Source organism: Trichoderma ghanense (genome assembly GCF_004382785.1).
Source record: "Trichoderma ghanense strain CCMA-1212 chromosome Unknown scaffold_4, whole genome shotgun sequence".
Taxonomy (NCBI): domain Eukaryota; kingdom Fungi; phylum Ascomycota; class Sordariomycetes; order Hypocreales; family Hypocreaceae; genus Trichoderma; species Trichoderma ghanense.
Window position 1 is genome coordinate 1563740 of NW_027395667.1, and position 17982 is coordinate 1581721.

General features: G+C 54.1%; 6 protein-coding genes across 6 annotated transcripts; 3 read left to right on the top strand and 3 right to left on the bottom strand.

Annotated features, from left to right (window-relative positions):
• Window positions 1–4277: 4277 nt before the first annotated feature.
• CCMA1212_004680 (uncharacterized protein) lies at window positions 4278–5800 on the top strand (the record flags this gene model as incomplete). Its single annotated transcript, XM_073701977.1, has 2 exons — window positions 4278–4388; window positions 5255–5800. The coding sequence occupies 2 exons, from the start codon at window positions 4278–4280 to the stop codon at window positions 5798–5800; spliced, it is 657 nt and encodes a 218-aa protein (XP_073559332.1).
• A 1135-nt stretch (window positions 5801–6935) lies between these two features.
• Window positions 6936–9130, bottom strand: CCMA1212_004681 (ATP-dependent RNA helicase SUB2; the record flags this gene model as incomplete). Its single annotated transcript, XM_073701978.1, has 5 exons — window positions 6936–6984; window positions 7065–7322; window positions 7389–7749; window positions 7808–8218; window positions 8908–9130. 5 exons carry the CDS (start codon window positions 9128–9130, stop codon window positions 6936–6938), a joined length of 1302 nt encoding a protein of 433 aa, XP_073559333.1.
• Window positions 9131–9746: 616 nt separating this feature from the next.
• CCMA1212_004682 (uncharacterized protein) lies at window positions 9747–10349 on the top strand (the record flags this gene model as incomplete). Its single annotated transcript, XM_073701979.1, has 1 exon — window positions 9747–10349. One exon carries the CDS (start codon window positions 9747–9749, stop codon window positions 10347–10349), a length of 603 nt encoding a protein of 200 aa, XP_073559330.1.
• Window positions 10350–11006: 657 nt separating this feature from the next.
• Window positions 11007–11481, bottom strand: CCMA1212_004683 (uncharacterized protein; the record flags this gene model as incomplete). Its single annotated transcript, XM_073701980.1, is given in 4 exon segments — window positions 11007–11064; window positions 11129–11250; window positions 11408–11464; window positions 11476–11481. 4 exon segments carry the CDS (start codon window positions 11479–11481, stop codon window positions 11007–11009), a joined length of 243 nt encoding a protein of 80 aa, XP_073559331.1.
• Window positions 11482–11939: 458 nt separating this feature from the next.
• CCMA1212_004684 (uncharacterized protein) lies at window positions 11940–12119 on the top strand (the record flags this gene model as incomplete). The annotated part of the gene is made up of 1 exon (XM_073701981.1): window positions 11940–12119. The coding sequence occupies one exon, from the start codon at window positions 11940–11942 to the stop codon at window positions 12117–12119; it is 180 nt and encodes a 59-aa protein (XP_073559328.1).
• A 1022-nt stretch (window positions 12120–13141) lies between these two features.
• CCMA1212_004685 (uncharacterized protein) lies at window positions 13142–15985 on the bottom strand (the record flags this gene model as incomplete). The annotated part of the gene is made up of 3 exons (XM_073701982.1): window positions 13142–14777; window positions 14873–15424; window positions 15492–15985. The coding sequence occupies 3 exons, from the start codon at window positions 15983–15985 to the stop codon at window positions 13142–13144; spliced, it is 2682 nt and encodes an 893-aa protein (XP_073559329.1).
• Window positions 15986–17982: the final 1997 nt, after the last annotated feature.

Below are 17982 nucleotides of genomic sequence, written 5' to 3' on the forward strand. Positions count from 1 at the left end.
GAAACATCGCGGTAAGAACTGACGCCAATACCAAGTATGGAGTGCGAAGTAGAAGAGGTATACAGTCATCCCTTGCACTGCGTGTGCACAGGGCAAAGCGCAATCTTTGGTGGCTTGGTGGCCTCCTTGCCAGGCCTAGTGCATCAAGACCTTTGGCCGCTTATCCCTGGTCGCAGCTTCAAGGTTGCTTCTGTTTTCGTGCCAGGCTGCCGTGCTCCTGACACTGCCCGTTCCGCTTGCTTGTCTGCTTGCTTGCTTGCTTGCTTGCTATTGTTTTCCTGCCCCTTGCCATCAAGCCACATTTTGCCTTTTCTCTTGTTGGGTATTTCTGCGCATCTATCCCTTTCGCCCTTGTCGTTCTACCTTACCTTAGTCTGATGTGCGTCGTCTCTGGCACTTTGCGTATTGCTCCTGCCAACTGAATGACTGTCTTGTTGCTCTTGCCAGTGCTTGAATGTGTAAATGCTGCCAAGGCGACGCACGGACCCTGACACTGGTGAAGTAGCGAGGCAATGAGGCAATGAGTGGCAGGCAGCGATCATTCACGACTTCCCATTATCCCTCATACTGTACAGGTAGTCTGGCTCCTTTGACAGGTACTGTGCAGTGCTTCTTTCCTCCTTGTTTGTACGGAGATCGTGCTCTCGACAAGTGCTGTGCGGCTGAGACAGGAAAAAGCAAACTCAAGGCAAACGAGGTTTTAAATGCTTTCCATCCCCGGTCTCAGCTCGCTTCTTCGTGCCGGGTTTTTCCCACTATAGCAGAATGACCTCTACTCTTTCTTGGAGTTCTGTTACCAAGTCATACTGCCACTATTGATGGTGGCGGGATGGCGGGAGGGGAGGCGAGATTGCTGAGTCACTACAGTGGTCCTTGTGGCTTACCTTTGCGTATGATCTGCTACCCACATCCTCTCCGTCGTCTCTATGTACTGAGCTAATGTTTGCGGAAGAAATACGATGTTAGTACGAGGGGACGAAAACAGACGAAGTTCTATTACGAGATACAAAGAACAAAGTGCACAACGGCAGTCAACAGCTCAAGCCTTCTCCCAGGAGGGGTGAACAGGGGGCTGAAGTTTACAAAGCACTTGCGGCCATACCTCGTTCTCTCTCAAGATGTGATACGCAAAGCCATACTGCCGCATCTCGCCTGATGACGGAAAACCCGGGCCTTGATATGGGCCACTCTTTTGCCTCCTTCGTATCTCACTGCAAAGAGTCTGCCATACCCAACCGGTCTGTCGTACACTGTTTCATGTCTGGCTCTGTTCCTTCCGCTCTTCGCACCAAGAACATGCCGTGAGCACATGAGGAGAGCACAGCAGAAATATCTCATGTCCAATCTGGACGAGGGCGCAGCAGCTTGTTCGGACAAGGGCTAGCGACAGTACCTTGTGAGACACAAAGCTTCCATGCTACGTCGAATGTATTTCGTCCTTCGTGCTACAAACATGCCTTACCTCAAACCTACCAGGTGCCAGGTTTTTGAAGATACTCTGATTGATATTCTGAGTAAAGTGCCTTGCTCCATTCGGCGCGTCGTGGTCGGCGGGTGCCTGACCTGACATTAGTTTCCGGAGCAATCATATCAAGGACAAACCACTTCGTACGAATACTGCTCCGTCCTCTCCGGCCGCTCCAGTTTTGTATCGTTGTGTCCCGCAAGGCCTCCACCGAAATCAGACAACACACTGTCCACCTCGCCGACCAGGGGGTAAAGAGGTTCGAGTGGCTTTGAGTGTGATCGTTGGGGCAGAGGCGGTCTGGCTGCTGTCAAGCAATCGGCTCAAGGCTTCGATCGCTGCACCAGGCCCCCATCTACCGGTGCGTACACGTATGCAGTGTGTTCGTCTTGTAGTCCAAACTGTTACTACTACATAGCAGGAACGCTTGCAAGGCTCTCGTCTCGTCCGCTGTCTCAGTCACGCCACCCCGGGAGGGGCAGGAAAGGTCCCAGGCTGTCACAAACATGAGTTGCCCGCGGTGCTGCCTGCCTTCGGGTAAGGGTTACAGAGCAGCAGTCGATGACTATCCGCAAGGTACCAACAGCATCTGGCGTCAAACTGCCATTTACGACTACCTGGGCGATGTCTCTTCCGCCCCTGCAAGGCACTGTCAACAAGCACATTGCCGCCGGGTTGGCCAAAAAGAACGCCGAGGCAATGTGCAAGTGCTAGAGGCCGACAACTGCCAGGTACTTCCGCGCCGCCCTCTTTCCGCCGTCTATCTTCAAGGCCAATGGATGAGAGGCTGATTAGCAAAAGCCGTTCCAACAGTGTGCTTTTCGCTGCGGAGAGCGTGCTAGGACGACTCTGTTCTAGCGAATCACGGTTCATTTACGGGTCCCTCGAATCCCTTACCCTCCATCAAGCACACGGTGCCTTGAACTGCGAGCTCAGCGCTGGAGACGCGTCTAGACGGCATGTCGTGCATCGACGTGATGGGGGTCGATCTCCATCAGCCTTTCCGGTCAAACACGACAACGACGACCAGATGGAGGGCAGCGAACCCCGTACAGTGCTTTTCCTTCGATGATCTTGGTATACTCCGATGGGATGGGATGCATGATGGTTGTCGGACGCTGCGTACTTGCACCTCCTCTACCTGTATGTTGGATGAGGTACTTGGCACCGCTGCTTTGTGTCATCTCATCCAACTCCTGAAGCAGACTGTTTAAAACCACTTGGGACGCTTGCCGCCCTGGAGCATGCAGCTCCTCTTTCCTTTCGCCCTCTCTTTCCGTCGCGGCCGAGGAGGCATGTGACGAATTATTCTTGTCTGGTCACACTACAGGATGAACGGAATGCTGCATGACTGATTTCATATCCTCAGCCACGCCGTCTTCAGAAGAAGGGGCGACGAGGCAAGGCAGCGTGGTGAGCACTGTTCCGACTGGCGGCTTGTTAGGCCTGGCTGCTATAATGCTAGGCACCGCACGATTCGAACAACACCATGCCTTGCTTGCTTCAAGGCCTGTAATCAATCTCCGAAGAACACCGTTGGCACCACGTCGTCCTAGACGCGCCCGCGGTCGCCAGGCTGGTCAACAAGCACCTGGATGCAGGGCAAACAACATAAAAAAGAAAAGAGAGAGACATGGGAAATGAGCGTCATTCCATGCGGGTTAGAAGCGCAAAAGTCGCTGCTACCCTTCCTTCCTCTTCCCCCTTATCCCCCCTGCGTACTTTGGTCACCTCTCTGTATGCTGCGTATATTACTCATCCTTCACCCAATCTCACACTTGCAGTCTCATGTTGCACCATTGGGCTGATCACGATGCAGTTTCGCCCGAGATTGCGTGGCTGATCAGGTCAACCCTCCCTTCCCTGCCGTCCGCATCGGATGTTCTTGGGAAGCGGCATCGAGTATTGCATACGACAAGGAGTGGCAAGAATGCCATGAGCCAGCCCATTTCGCGCTCCAACATTGTCATCTGAAGCCACGAGTGAGCACCGAGTGAGGCGGATGAATTGGCATTCACATCGTCTGCAATGCATTGAAAACTTGTCTTTCATACTGCAGACTGGAAGGAGGTTCGACATCTCGCGCGAGATCTGGCTGATAGTTACGGCTCATAGTGCGCTGCACCAATCTTTTCTTTTTCTGTCGCCCAACGTCGCCGTCTCCTCCGCGCCAACGCCTTGCCAGGGCGTCGATCATATTGCAGCTCTGTGAAAATCATCAAGCCGGCTCTTTCGGGGATTGCCCAGCCGGCACGATTAACAGTGGCTTCCAGGCAAATCTTGGGACCAGTCTGCATACCGCATTCTGTTGGCAACTTTGCCTCGAAGCTGTTCCACGAAAGCGAAGCAGCCAACCAATTTTCTTGGGGAATACACCGGTTACGACACACTGTTTTGTTACTGTATCTGTACTGGTATTAGCAAGGCCACAACTTCAACCTTGCATTCATTGAGTACACTCGGGCGAGCTACGATGCAGTCCAGCCACCAAACATGAGGGGTCATCTCAACCGGCCCAAGCGAAAGAAATCGTCCATGATCTGGTATTGATCCTATTCGTCGTCAGCCTGCAAGCCGTGCACCTTGGTGGCCCAAGCAAACGACGGCTGTGACGGAACAGGTACGCGGTTTGCACGAGACATGGCGCGACATCATAATTTCCACAGTTTTTCACGTCATGCGGGTCTCCCCCACAATCTCTGCTTGTTCATACCTATCCATTTTCCACTGCATGCGCCTGCAGGAAGGCGTGAGGGGAAGGCCAGGCGATGGGGGCGGAGGCGAAGAGGGGAGGCGAGAGGAAGGGGAAATCATGTGTCCGCAGCTCAAGGCAAAGCGAGAAGCTGCCACGACAACAGATACGACTCTGGATTCCAGTGCTGCATCCTCGGGCCAGGCGAGTGAACGAACCAAAGGACAGACGGTATCACCCACTCCACGGCTCTAGAAAGCTGCCATCAGCTTCCGCGCAAACCATTTCCAGGAGGAGTGGTGGGCGGGCCGTAGTAGGCTTGCCGCCTTTCGATCAGTCTCAGACACGCCTCCGGGTCATGCCAGGTCCGTCGCAGCTCGCGGGAACTCTAGCGGTGATGCCCTTCTTGAGCCACGAGAGCACATTGCTTGGGCCTGATTGTATGCGACTTGAGACACGCGGCACAAGGCACGGCCACTTGGAAAAGACGGAACAGTGCATACGAAGTACGAAGTATGTACCGGTATTCAACATTGGCACCAAGTCTTACTTCTGCTCCTGGCAGATTACCAAATTGTGAGACTCTGGTTGACTCTGATCAGCCAAGCATCAGGCGATTAAGCAGAATTGGCTTTCTGGAGAGGGGAAGGCAGACCAATGCTCACATGCGAGTAGGACTCGCCTACCTACTTCGTACCCGGTGATACAGACCATTCGACAGATTATTATTACATTTGCCAAGCACAACTTCTTTCCGCAGGCACTGTTTACACTCATGTCTGACACGTTTGGTTTACTTCAGCGGCGACTTTCATCTGCTTCGTACAGGATATCAGATCCCAGCGGCGCGTCTCTGCTATTGACAGCGGCCTGAATCACTTTGATCGAGACAAAAGCAAGCGGCAACTTCCCTTGGATGAGCAGCCCCATGTTTTTGAGATCCGGGCGTCTGGGCAATTCCATATGCCGTCTTTACAGATTGTCTGCTTGCAAGACGTCCATCAGTCGCTCATTCTTGGCGGTGAAAGGAGGCCTTGCTGGTACACGAATTAAATTGGCCCTTGCATTTCTCACCAGCGAGTGCATGAGGACACCAGTCGCAATTCCTCAATGGTACCGAGGCGCCAGGCTCTTCCGAGCGAGCGGAACTGCCCAAGGGTCGGTCGCAGCCCAACCTCGAGAGGGCTGGCAATCCTAATGACGCCCAAGCGGCACATTCGTGGAGACTCATACGGGCAATCGCGCATGACTCAGCGAGCATATCATCATGTTCATTTGGGCAACTTCAGCTATCGCCTCGTGCGTCGACAGGTGCATCACCGCCCGAAGTCGGAATCAAGCGATGCCCTTTGCTCTGCATCCCAGGATCCGATGACGATGCAGAATCTGGGCAGCGCCAGCGTGCTCGAGCCAAGTCATCCAGTGGAGCCCCGGTAAGGCATCAAAGATGTGTCGGTGACATTGCTGGCAACAGTCCATATCGAAAGCTGCCAGTATTACAAATGTTGGACATCACTCGATCGCCTATTCTAGGTAGTTATCCCATTGGTCTGCTTTGGACGGTCAACGGCAATTCTGCTTGCCCAAACAAGGCCGAATGTGTGGTTTGCGGCAAAACCGCCAACCTAGTATATCTCGCATGAGCTACTAGTATCTGACCAGGCGCTCAATGGCAGCAAACCACGTATACTCAACTTCACCGCATGTTAGCATCAACAGAGCTCATGTGACGCGAAAGCACGAGTATGATATGGATATGGGGGGAAATGGTAATAACCATGCCGAGTGTCTCGACATCACAGAGCTCTGGTGTTTGGCCCCTTGCTCGTTTCTGCCTACATCATCTAGGGTAGGTGAGGGGTGGCCGAGGCCAGAGCGAGACAAGGCCGACGACGACAACTAATACCCTCCAGGTTACTGCCAAGGAGAGGAGCCGCAGGGGCTTCGACGTCTCCACTAGCATCTGACGGGAAAGGACCAGGACCACATACAACCCTCGACTCATCGACAACGCAAACTGCTATCGACCTATACTCCAAGGTGGCATATGACGACTGCATGGCTTTCTGCATTTAGGGACCAACAGCCCGTGTCAACATAGGTATTTCAACTCAAACAACGAGCGCAGCACAGCGAGTAGCCATATCGACGCGTTCGTTCCCAAGCGGCCAGGATCGGAGGCCGTCAGGGGTGGCGAAGATTTGTGGCGCCGAATCACGCCTCGCTCCATCTCTGCGCCGCTGTCGTAGGCAGCCGCCCTGCCATGTGACCGGATGACATCCGAAAAGTTGAAAGGCCGACAAGCCATCGTGCGAGCTGACCGAGAGTGACTCCATAAGGTACCTAGAGAACAAAAGGAACATTCCAGCAGCTCGTTACGGAATCCCCTGGCTGCCTTGTGTTCCCCTTCCAGGCCCCTCCGCTGAATCCGGCGTCTGATACACAATGTAATGAGCGCAAAAGCTCGACATACTCATCAACAGTCACTCCCCTTCTGGACAGAACGTGCCACGCATTGTTCTGTATGCAAATGCAAACGTCGTGCAAATCCATTCATTTCATTGACCTTGTGAACCACGGCGTTTCAGCCAACCATTCCCTTGCGCTCCCGATAAAAAAAGCTACGTAACAGTATAAGCAAGCTCGGCTACTCCCCAAAATTTCCGAATACGACGGCATAGGCGAAACTTTTTTCTCCCACATGCTCCTGTCAAGCCTGGACACGCACAACTCTAGTACATACATGAGGCGTTGGAGAGTCACGTCGTGGGCAGTCCTTTAAGACGCCATGTAAGTGCTGGCATCAACACCCTCCTTGGGGAACTCGCTGCATCATCACATCTGGTTAGCTTGCTCCGATCTCCATTCAAGCCGGGCTCTGGGGTAGAACGTTGGGGAGCTGCTTACGGAAGAGCGACTTCGAATCGCTTCTCAATCTCCTTGAGGACCTCCTGATCCTGCTCGGTGCTCACAAAGGAAATGGCCAGGCCCTTGGTACCGAATCGACCGGCACGGCCGACACGGTGGAGGTACGAGTTGGCGTCGCCGGGCAAGTCGTAGTTGATGGCCAAGTTGATTCGCTCAATATCGATACCACGACCAAACACGTCAGTGGCAACACAGATGCGCTTCTTGAACTCCTTGAACTCCTTGTAGCGTCGGATACTGTTTTTGCATCATTAGCGATCAGCTCCTCGAACTCGACTCATCGAGACCGTGGCATCGACTTACCGCTCCTCCTGGCTGACTCCAGAGTGGACGGCGATGGAGGGGAAGTTGCATTCGCGGAGAAGCTTGTCCAGCTCGGTAGCGCGGACGGTGCTCTTGACGAAGATGATGACCTGGTTGAACTGGAGGTCGTCGAGAAGCTCGTTCAGCTTCCTGTTCTTCTCGCGCTCCTCAAGCTTGATGTAGTACTGCTGCAGACCGTGCAGAGTGAGCTTGGTGTCTTCATCGACGTAGTGCTCCGTCGGGTTTTGCATGAACTTGCGGCAGATGGGCTTGATGGCGTCGGAAAGGGTGGCCGAGAACATCATGACCTGCTTCTGCTGAGGGGTAGCGCGGAACACATCCTGCACGTCGGTACGCATGTCTGTGCTGTGTTAGAATAAAGGAGCCGCCTCGGCCGTACCATGGCATGTTGCACTCACCAGGCTGGTCGAGCATCTTGTCGCACTCGTCGAGGACGAAGATGCGCACGCTTCCGAGACGGAGGGCCTTGTCACGGACGAGGGCCTTGAGACGGCCGGGAGTGCCGACAATGATGTGAGGGCACGTGTCCTTGTTCTTGAGAGTCTCAATGTCGTTCTTGATGGGAGTACCGCCATAGAAGACACCCGTCTTGATATCGGGCATGTACTTGCTGAACCGGTTGTACTCGTCTCGGATCTGGTAGGCCAGCTCACGAGTGTGGCACATGACGACAACGGAGACCTCGCCATTAACGGGCTCGACCTGCTGAAGCGTGGCCAGGACGAAGACGGCAGTCTTTCCCAGACCGGACTTGGCCTGGCAGATGATGTCTCCGCCCAGAAGGGCTTGAGGGATACAGGTTTGCTGGACTGTCGATCGCGAGGTGTTAGACTTTGATTTGTAACCAAGTAGCAACGAACGATGGGTGATGTGCGTCAAGGTCCGTCCATCGTCGCAGCATGAACATGATTTCTCAACGTGCAAGAAACCGCAAGTCAAGACTGGGATCGACAGGCCCCTCAAGCCAAGATGGTAAGGGATCTTGAAGCCATTGTGATCCCAGCCGGTGATCGTCCGCGCATGCCCTAGAGACACAGGGACATGGAATCTTCCTCGTCTCTTCTCTCCTCCCCAACGTGGCTTGACTATCTCCAAAGCCTTCATTGCACCCACTGTTCGACGAGTGCTCGCAGGGGACAGCTTTGACACTTGTCCGCGCAGCTCATATCGGTAGAACTCAAGGGTTCTTTGCGAGTGGCGACATGGGCTTGCTTTCGCGGGAGCCACAAGAGCCATTCAGCCATTGGAGAGTCTTTGCCATGCCAAAGAAATCGACCATGCATCCAACGATGATGGCCATGACAGCTGGCCGTAGGGCCAACAAATGTTTCGAGTCGATTTGTGCTTCCACTTCTTGTTCCCTCTTATTCTCCTGCTTTTGCTCGGACTTTTCTTTTGTCTTGCTTGCGAGATGGACGGACGCTTGCTTTCAAGGAAATGGGAAGCAATTGTATGATTGTGTAGATGGCTTGGGACGGTGTTAGAATTCAGGACTGACCCTCCGAAGGATGCTCGAAACCGCAGTCGCCGATAGCGCGCAGAAGCTCGGGCTTCAGCAAGAAGTCGCGGAATCCCGTGGAGTGGATGCCCACGTAGCTGCCCTTCTTGTCGACATTGTTACCGGAGGTGGTCTCTCCCTTCTTGCCGTTGGAGGCGGCGGCGGTCTCGTTGGCGCCAATCTCCTCGTCGGAGTAGTCAATGAGATCTTCCTCGTGAGACATTGTTGGATGATGTGGTTGACGGGAAAAAGCCGTGAAGAAGCTGTCGGGACAGAGAGGCTCTTTTGAATGAGAGGCGCTAGCAGGTTCGGCGCGTCAGAAGGGAGGAATAAAGGCGAAGAAAGAGACGAAGAGAAGAGACAGCAGGACGGAGGAGGGGCCTCAATTACCAGGCGGAGGCGATGCCGGGAACAGAGGAAGGACAGGACGAACAGAAACTGGGTTGCAATGCCACGTATCGAAGACGATGGGCCGATGCGGTGGATGTGGATGAGGGAAAGAATGAGGCTGTCGAAGAGGGCGGAGGGAGGGAGGACAAAGGCGAAGGCGCGCCTGAGTAAGCCGTGGCCCGTGCGCGCACAGCCGGCGCAGTCACGTGCCACGCGCTTGAGAGAAAGTGAGACACATGAGGTAAGCCATGTGCGGACAAGACGCCGCACGCTACAAGTGCACACTGTATGACTTGGGCTAGGCGAAAGATTACTCAGGGCCTCTTATCTACAACAGAGTCAGAGTTCTATACCGTAGCTCGCATAACAATTCTCTTGGATGACCCCTGGGGCATTATAGAGCTAAGCATCCATTCATCAAATTGAAGGCAAGAACCGAAGAAGGGACCATGGCCAAGGCAAAGGGCAATCCTGGCATTCAAAACAGACACATCTACACGCGGGCTTCATATCTCTACCAGGCAGCCGTTTATCTAGCCAATTGCGCTCAACGAACAGAACCGGGCGCCAAGAAAGAGACGAGCTCAGGGGAGTCCCAGCATAAAGATCACAATGCTTCATCCCGCTCAGGAAGAGAGACACCTTCTGGCAGGGGAAATGGCCAAAACCATGAGAGTCAGGAGCGCAAGGCAACGATGAACCTGTCTCACCAGGTCGTATCCGACATGAGATCGGTATCTCTGAAAGCTCAGATCCGGCAGAGCCCCTCAATCAAGCAGACCATCTGCAAGTACTGCGACGCCGTGCTGATCGAAGGCAAGACGTGCCACTCTTTCGTGGAGAATCCGAGCAAAGGCGGAAGGAAACCGTGGGCCGATGTGCTCGTTATTCGGTGCGACACGTGCGGCAACGTGAAGCGGTATCCCGTCAGCGCCCCGAGGCAAAAGAGAAAGCCCTTCCGGACTGCTGGGATATCTGAGACTCCGAAGATGGAGCAAGACGGTGGCGCTCCTCCTGCGCCTACGCCCGCGCCCGAGCTGCCCACGCGATGAGATGCCAGGACGGACATATGTGATATCGCATCTGTGCTTTTGAGAGTCTCCATATGCAAGCTGAGAATAGGCCAGCTGTATATTGAAAAGACCAAGACGCACTCTCTAATACTCGAAGCCACCCAATGCATCCTCTCCAGAGGTTGCCGTGCGTTGCACAAGGGGGGTCAAGGCCGTTGACCTGGGAGGGAAGAGGTCTACGCTATACTTTGCTCAACCTGGCACCTGGCCATAGCATTCTCCTCTTCGTTGGAGATGTTGTGAACATGGATCGCTCGTCGCGTCGATTCACCGCCTCGTTGCCTTTCTTGGATATTATTCACAGCTATGAGGGCGAACCGTAGAAACTGCACCGGGTATTTCTCAGTTGGGAAACCGGCATCAATCACGGACGCGGCCGCGGCTTCATTACAGAAAGGCCATCACTTTGCCCTTTATCCCCGAATGGCACTTAGACCATGGAATAAGCACATCTTAGTCTGCATCTGGATAGACTTGACCGCCCGAAACAGCTTCGTGAGAGCCGAGCCGGCTCTATTTAAAAACAATAAGAGATCTCACATCTACTCACTAAAATGATACCGCATTCCCATTACCGTAAGAACCCGCTCAAAAAAAGAAACCATATTCACCAGCCCATCTCTCAAGACATCATCATCACTTCCCAGCCTCCTTCACACTCTCCTCCCCAAGCACTTTACTCGCAGCCATGAACCTGCAATGATCGGTCCTAGTCAGCACTCATTCACGGTTCATCTCCACCGAGCACAAACACTCACAAGCCGCCGTGCCAACTGCCCAGTCCCCTCATCGCTTCCGCTTGTACGCTCGTCATTCTCAGCAAGTTCTCGGTGTCTGCTAGATTGGCCGATAGTTGCGCCAGTTGAGAGTGAAGGTGTGTCTGGGAGAGAAAACATAGGTTAACATGACACTGTTTGAACAGCAGTTGCAAGGGGGATGTCATGAATAATGGCACTTGCTACCATGAGAGACAAAGATTCCAATATGAAAAGAAAACGTAAGAAAGATGAATAATGATGCAACTGAATCTCACTTACCAACTGTCTCGCCTTCATCGCACTCCCGCTCGTCATCATGCTCTGTCTCCCGAGTCCCTGCGATCCACCCACATTGCGGGATGCCATTGTTCGCCCAATCTCCCCAGAAAGTGGCCGGCTGCCTTTGATGAAAGGGAAGAACTAAACAGTCAATCAAATGATGCCTTTAGGTAAAAAGAAGATTTGTTTGGAAAGTGCTTGCCTCAACGCGTAGCTGGAGAGATGGATGCGAGTTGTTGATATCAATGCGCCGCCCCTCCCACGCCAACTCACGTGATCCGCTGGAGCCCGACTCTCCAGACATTTGCCTCCAGCTCAAGGATACCTCTATCAGCGGTGAGGTACTCACGTGTTTGTCTCGGTTCAGCTCAAGGAGGACATGTGCCACTGAGAGACTGTATCTAAGCCATCGAAACTTAACCGCCGGATGATGCATCGTGTTGCGTTACTTCACGCTCAAAGGGGGGGAAAGAGGAAAGGTGACGACGAGATTGAAAGAAAGAAAAGGCCATGCCGTCAGAATCAACATGCCATGATATATTCGGACTACCTTGTGAACGATGCCGCCCGTGTATTTTTCCATGTTCCCGTCATTAACGCTATTTGCCCTGCCATTCTATGTCTTTATTGTGTGTTCAACTATCAATTATTCAAGCATCCTGCCGCCACTCGATATGTCGCTGTTTGTTTTGCTGCCGCTTCTGTATCGTAGTCGAGTCCAGAAATCGCCTGATGGCGATATGAACTGAAATGACATGGTCATCGCCGTGCTAATCTCCCGGCGATATCCTAATCATACAATCATGTCATGGTTGCACTTTTCCGGACAGACCATGGCTGATTGTTCCCCCAACATTAATAGAGAAAACCAGCGGCGTGTTGCTGAAGGAGAATTAAACAAAGAAAAGAGATAAAAAATATCGAAGACGAGGACAAAGGTGAGAGAAAAAGGAGAGAAACTCATAAAGTGGAGGGGAAAGCCCACCACAGAGGAATCTAAGGATGCCGTGTGATTTGCAATGAACAGAAAGGAAAGTAATGCCGTCGTAGCTCAACCGCTTATTTTTTTTTTTTTTTTTCAAAGCTTTTCCAAAAGTCAGGCTTGGGCTGATTTAGAAAAGGAAAAGAAAAAAAGGAAGCAATCGATGCCAGGGGCGCTGGAATGCGCCATGATTGCACCCCATGTTCCTCGAGGGAATCGATCAGTATCGACATAAGAGCGTGTCCACAGGGGAGACATGAGCAATTTGTGCGATTTGATGAATGAGTGAATGATCTCGGTGTCGTTTCGTTCCATGTGTATATACGAGACTTGATAGTCCGGTCCAATTGCCAAAAGCGCCAGTGTCCATTGATCAATAGTCCAAAGTCATCCAAGCCGTTGATCTGTGATGGTTCCACTACGTTGTTGATATGTTGCCGAATGAAATTTGAGGGTTGCCGCGCAGGGGAGGGGAGATGGTACGCCAAGCAGCCCATCCATTATCGCTCCTTGAAGGTCTCAATCGATTGGCGAATGCGTGCAGCCGAGCATAGGACGTGCAAAGGCGCGAGGTGACGATGCGCTGTCGACGTCTTGCGTGTGTGGTTTCCAGAACGGGAGTTAAGAGATGCGAGAGAGATAAAGGGTTAACGTGAGGTCCGAAATCAGGTGTGTGAGGGCAGGTAGCGTTTGACGGAATTGACACGAGCGACACTTCCTTTGATCTGGTGAATTCAAGGATTTGACTGCCCCTATTGCCGTTGCTGCTGAAGGCTACCTTGACTGCCATATGCCGATCGTTCAGAGCCGTTTTCAGCACTGTCCGCGCTAGCACTTGCACTGCCGGTCAGACTACGGGCATCTCTAGATTTGGGGGGATTGAGAGGGCTCACCCCGATCTGCTGTTCAACTTGCTGGGGGGCGACCGCGTTGCCCTGCCCCGGGGGATAACGGGGAACGGGCTGCCGAACGCCGTTGGGCGGCGATGGCTGGCCGTTTGTAGGCCCGAATCCGTTTGGAGGCGAGGGTCTACCATTTCCACCTCGCATCGACGGGCTGTACTGGTTTCCCGGCGAATGACTAGTTCGTCGAGGGTAGCCACCGGTCATAGTCATGCTGGGCCCTCCGCCTCCGCCTGCCCCGGGACCGAATTGCATATCATCCAATCGAGCGGCCGTCAGAGAGTTGGCACGAGAGCCCGCGCTCATGGCGCCGCGGTCCACAGCCCCGTAGCGATTCGAAGTGAAGCTCAGCAACGGGTCATCCAGGATGTTGTCATTTACAGTGGGCATTTGGCTGATCTGGCTCATTTGGCTGGAACGATTGCGAAAGGGGCGAAACCTGCTGCTCTTGGACGCCGGCGCATCTCCTTCGGGATTACGCCGCATCTGGGACGGAGGCGGCCCGGCCACCTTGCGGTTTTTCCTTGAGGTGAGGCTCATCATGTCGAAGTTGTCTGGGTCTATCACGGGTACGTTACTGGCCAGGGCCGGGTCGAAGTAGTCGTCGTCGTCATCGTCGTCGTCAAACCCGCCCCTGGATGGTGGCGGCCCGCGGCGAGAAGGCGGCGCAGATGCCTGAGGAGGCGGACCACGCCTCATCCTCATCTCCTGCTCTCTCAAAGCAAGCTCGCGCTGTCGCAGCTGCATTTCTCGCTCTCTGAGGCCGACGTCCGAAGTTTCGGTTCCGAAGGACTCCTCTTGGCCCTCTGGAATGTCATCGTACAAGACGAGATGGGAGAATTCCTCCAAATCATTGCCTTCCATCGAGCCACGTCGTGAGGCGGCCCGGGAACCTCCACCGTTCATGTGCTGTGACGGCCTCCCGTAGCCATTGGGCCCGCCATTCGCCATGGGCGGAGGCCTGCGCATCCCGCCTGCGTTGCTGAAGTTGGACGACGTTCTGGGTCGTGGCTGGCGGGGTGGCATTCCGTTGCCATTGGGCATCATTGGGCGGAAGCCGGCCTGGGATGGGCCTCGAGGGGGAAGTGGTGAGGCGTTGTTCGGCGAGCCAGGGGGCCCGTTGCCGAGAGGCATTGCGTCGCCCTGTTTCGGCCGGTTGCGGTTGACAACGTTCAGATTATGGAGAATGGCATAAAGAGTCTCTATCCGGGGCACAGGGACTTTTGCATCGCGAGCGAGTTTGATCGGGGAGCCGAGGTAAGTCTCGACCTCCATCGGCCGCCTGGCGACAAAGTCCTGCCACATGATGCTCTCAGGTTGATTTGGTTTTGTCATTTCGTCCATGATTGACTGCTTGAAGTTTGGGGCAAACTTGCAGCCGTTGGCCTCGGCGACGCGCAGTAACTCGTCAATGACCTCAGAGACCATGTCTCTGACGCCCATTTTCTCCAGAAGCGCCGCATGATTGGATGTTTCGAAAATTACGCTAATGGGGTGAAACGCAATCGGACTTGATGGGCATTCTTCAGTTAGCTGACGTATCAACAACCTCCAAGCCGCCGCAAGGGATCTGTTACTTACCCAATGACTCTTTCGTATTGCTGTTGTCGGATATTGGGGGATACTCGACTGTTGACCTGACCGGTGCCAAGCGTCAGGGAGATGGCCTGCGCCATGTCCTCTTGTATGGACGGTGGGATGCTGGCATTGGGATTGGCGGGCCCGATCCAGACGTCAGTTGAGCCTTTGTGCTCAAACTCGCTCTGCCCGAGCTGCGTGAGCTCCGCCCCAGAGACGAGGGACAGGACAACATTGGTTGGGAAGCGCTCCTCGATTGCGGCTTCGATTCCGAGCGAGTGCGTGGTGTTGAGGAGGATACAGGTATGCTGAGGAGTGACGACAGATTCGATGACGGCCGCGAGATCGTAGACATCGGGAAGAGCCTTCACGCAGAGGATGACGTAATCGAACGGACCGTCTCGATTTCCCGCAGCATCTTCTGGGTTTCGAACAACTATGAACAAGGGGAGAAGGAGCGTGAGCGAGACTTGTCCACATGAGAAGGGACGGGGAACCAATGCTCTGGCCTTACCATGTCGAGGCTTAAAACGCTCATTGCCAAACGTGGTGGACCTGCGATTCGAACATTAGGATATGACAGACGGGTAGATGCAGGGCCGCCCGTGGCGCGCCGACGTACTTGAACGAGAGGCCGTACTGGGCGACATGCTCGAAGCCCGACTTCCACACCAGCGTGACGTCGCAGGCATTGGTGGCCTGGAGCCTCCACGACAAGAAAGCTGAGACGGGATTGCCCCCAACTGAGCAGATGCGCATTAGCTGGTGACCACTCATGACGAATGGCAGGACAGAGAGCGCTGTGTTCGACAGCCGCTCCGTCTGTGACGAGAGTTTCGAATTGTGAACGCTGCGGAAATGCCAGAGAAGAAACGAAAAGCACAAGAAAAAGAGGGACAAGAAGTTGGAATCAAAATGGAAGGAATTCGTTTTGGCCAAGCGAGGCTTGGGAAAGAAAAGAATAACTTTGAGACGGGACACTAAAAAGTTTGGGATGGGCGAGGAGCAAGGGTGGGCATATTGGGTGCTGAGCCAAGAGGGGGCGTGTTGGAGCAAGGGCATGGGGTGGGATGACAAACCTGATAGAATCTTGAGACGGGGCGTCTTGGGTGCCATCGTTTCGTCGAGATCCCAATGAGGATTAGCTAGATGGCTAAGATCTGAGAAGCAAGTGGACAGCGGCCTCTGACGATGGCCGTTGTGGCCGAAGTCCTACGGCGCGCGAGCAAGCGGGAAGGGTTGATCCCTGTCGGCAGGCCAGAACAGTTATATCCGTAAGTGTCTCTGTGTGTACCTTTCAGCAGGAAGAGAGCGCGCGACGGTGATCAGCGTAAACGAAAGCGCAAATGTGCTATGCTATAGCGAAGTTGTCGGCACTGTTATGTGAACTCGGCCGTAGGTTGAGCTGGTTCGAAGATGGAAGTGAATCGGTTGACGTCGTGTTCGATTCGAGACCACCGAATGCGGAACAGCGCGAACCGGGTTTCGAAGGTGGAAGACGAATAGTACTTTGGAATAGCGATGAAGGCAAAGCAAAGCTTGGAAGCCTCAAGCGATATTCTGGTTGCTAATGAGTGAACTAACCGTCAGGAAATCTTTCGAGAGGTTTTTCCCCAAGCGTGCGTGCCAGCTGGTTGGCTGCGGGAGAGAAAGGGGTGGAGGGGGGGTTGCTTACAGCAACGGCGGCAGACAGATAACGAAGGACAGCCAACAACGCAGGCCTGGTCCGAAGACTGAAGACCCGGGGATGGTGGGACGGGAGGGCTGAATGCGATGACTGGGCGGATGGGAAATTATCTGGGGTTTCCGTAGGACAGGACAGGACGAGTGGGCGGAGTCGAGTCGAATACTAGTAGGAACAAGCATACACGGACAGGACCACGCGCTGAGGTGCTTCTCGAATGATGAACTCCAAAAAAAATCCTGGAAGTAAAAACGAAAGAAAATAGCCCTGGGAGGGGCGTGTAGTATTCGGATAGGCGATCGGAAATATGTGGTGCGTGCAAGTAAAAGAGACTGGCGCGAAGGCGTGGACGGCGATTCTGCCGGTATTCTCTGGTCTCGTCTGGCTACGCGAGACGGCCGCCAGGGTGTATGGATGAGCGAGCGAATGGAAAGGCGGCCCTCTGCCGGGTCGATGGGGACAGCGCGCCAGGGAAAAGGCGAACGGCCCAGCAGTCAAGCACGTCCGAGCCCCAGCCAGCTGAGAAGAGCGAGATGGGTTCCGTATCGGTAGTGAGGAGCGGGTTCGATTCGTCGCGGTCGTGGTTGGTACAGGTGGAAGTGGGAAGCTGGCGGAGAAACCGCCGGTCTGGTTGGCGAGATGGAAACTTGGCTTGCGCGGACAAGGGCGAAGGAGGAAGAGATGTCCGAGAAAAAACGGGTGCTAAAGAACCGCGAGCCCACAATGGTACCTAGGCAGTACTTTGGCCGCCCGGTTCAGCGCTCCAGGTCATCAGCGGGAGAAGGGCGCACTCACTGTACCGGCGTGGACTGGGCTGTACTTTTAGCACTCTCAGCGGCCTGGCCTGCTACAAGGGCCCGCCGTTCCGTGCTGCCGGAGCTCCCTGCGGCACGCCGCGCCCAACAATGGAGCCCTAAAAGTGGCCTGGGCTGGATTCCAGGTTGTGATACCGACAAGCAAAGACTTGGAAGGATGTGGCGCAGACCATGAGGATTGAAATGAACAAGGAATTCTCGTCTTGTCCCCTCGACACACACAAAGGCAGAAGAAAAAGGGGGGGAAGGGCAGAGCAGAAGTGGGAGAGGGAGGAAGAAGGGGAAAATTCACGGGCCTCACGAAGATAAGTTGCCGGCCTAACTACTACTACCTACTGTAGGTTTGGTACCTTAGTACTCGGAGGGAGAGGAGAGAAACCGAACGAGCGCGGAGTCGGGCCAGATGGTACGACATTCACGAGGTACTCATATACTCATGGGTACGTGTGCCGTGATGCCAGCCTTGTGGCGCTGGCAAGAGGGAGGCCAGAACAATGAACCCAAGAGTCGCGTACCTATCCAGCACAGAGTTCGGAGTCCAGGCACTGAAATCTCAGGATGCCACGGGTTAAATTGACAGTGTCCAACTCCAGCGCCGGGCATGCATGAAGTAG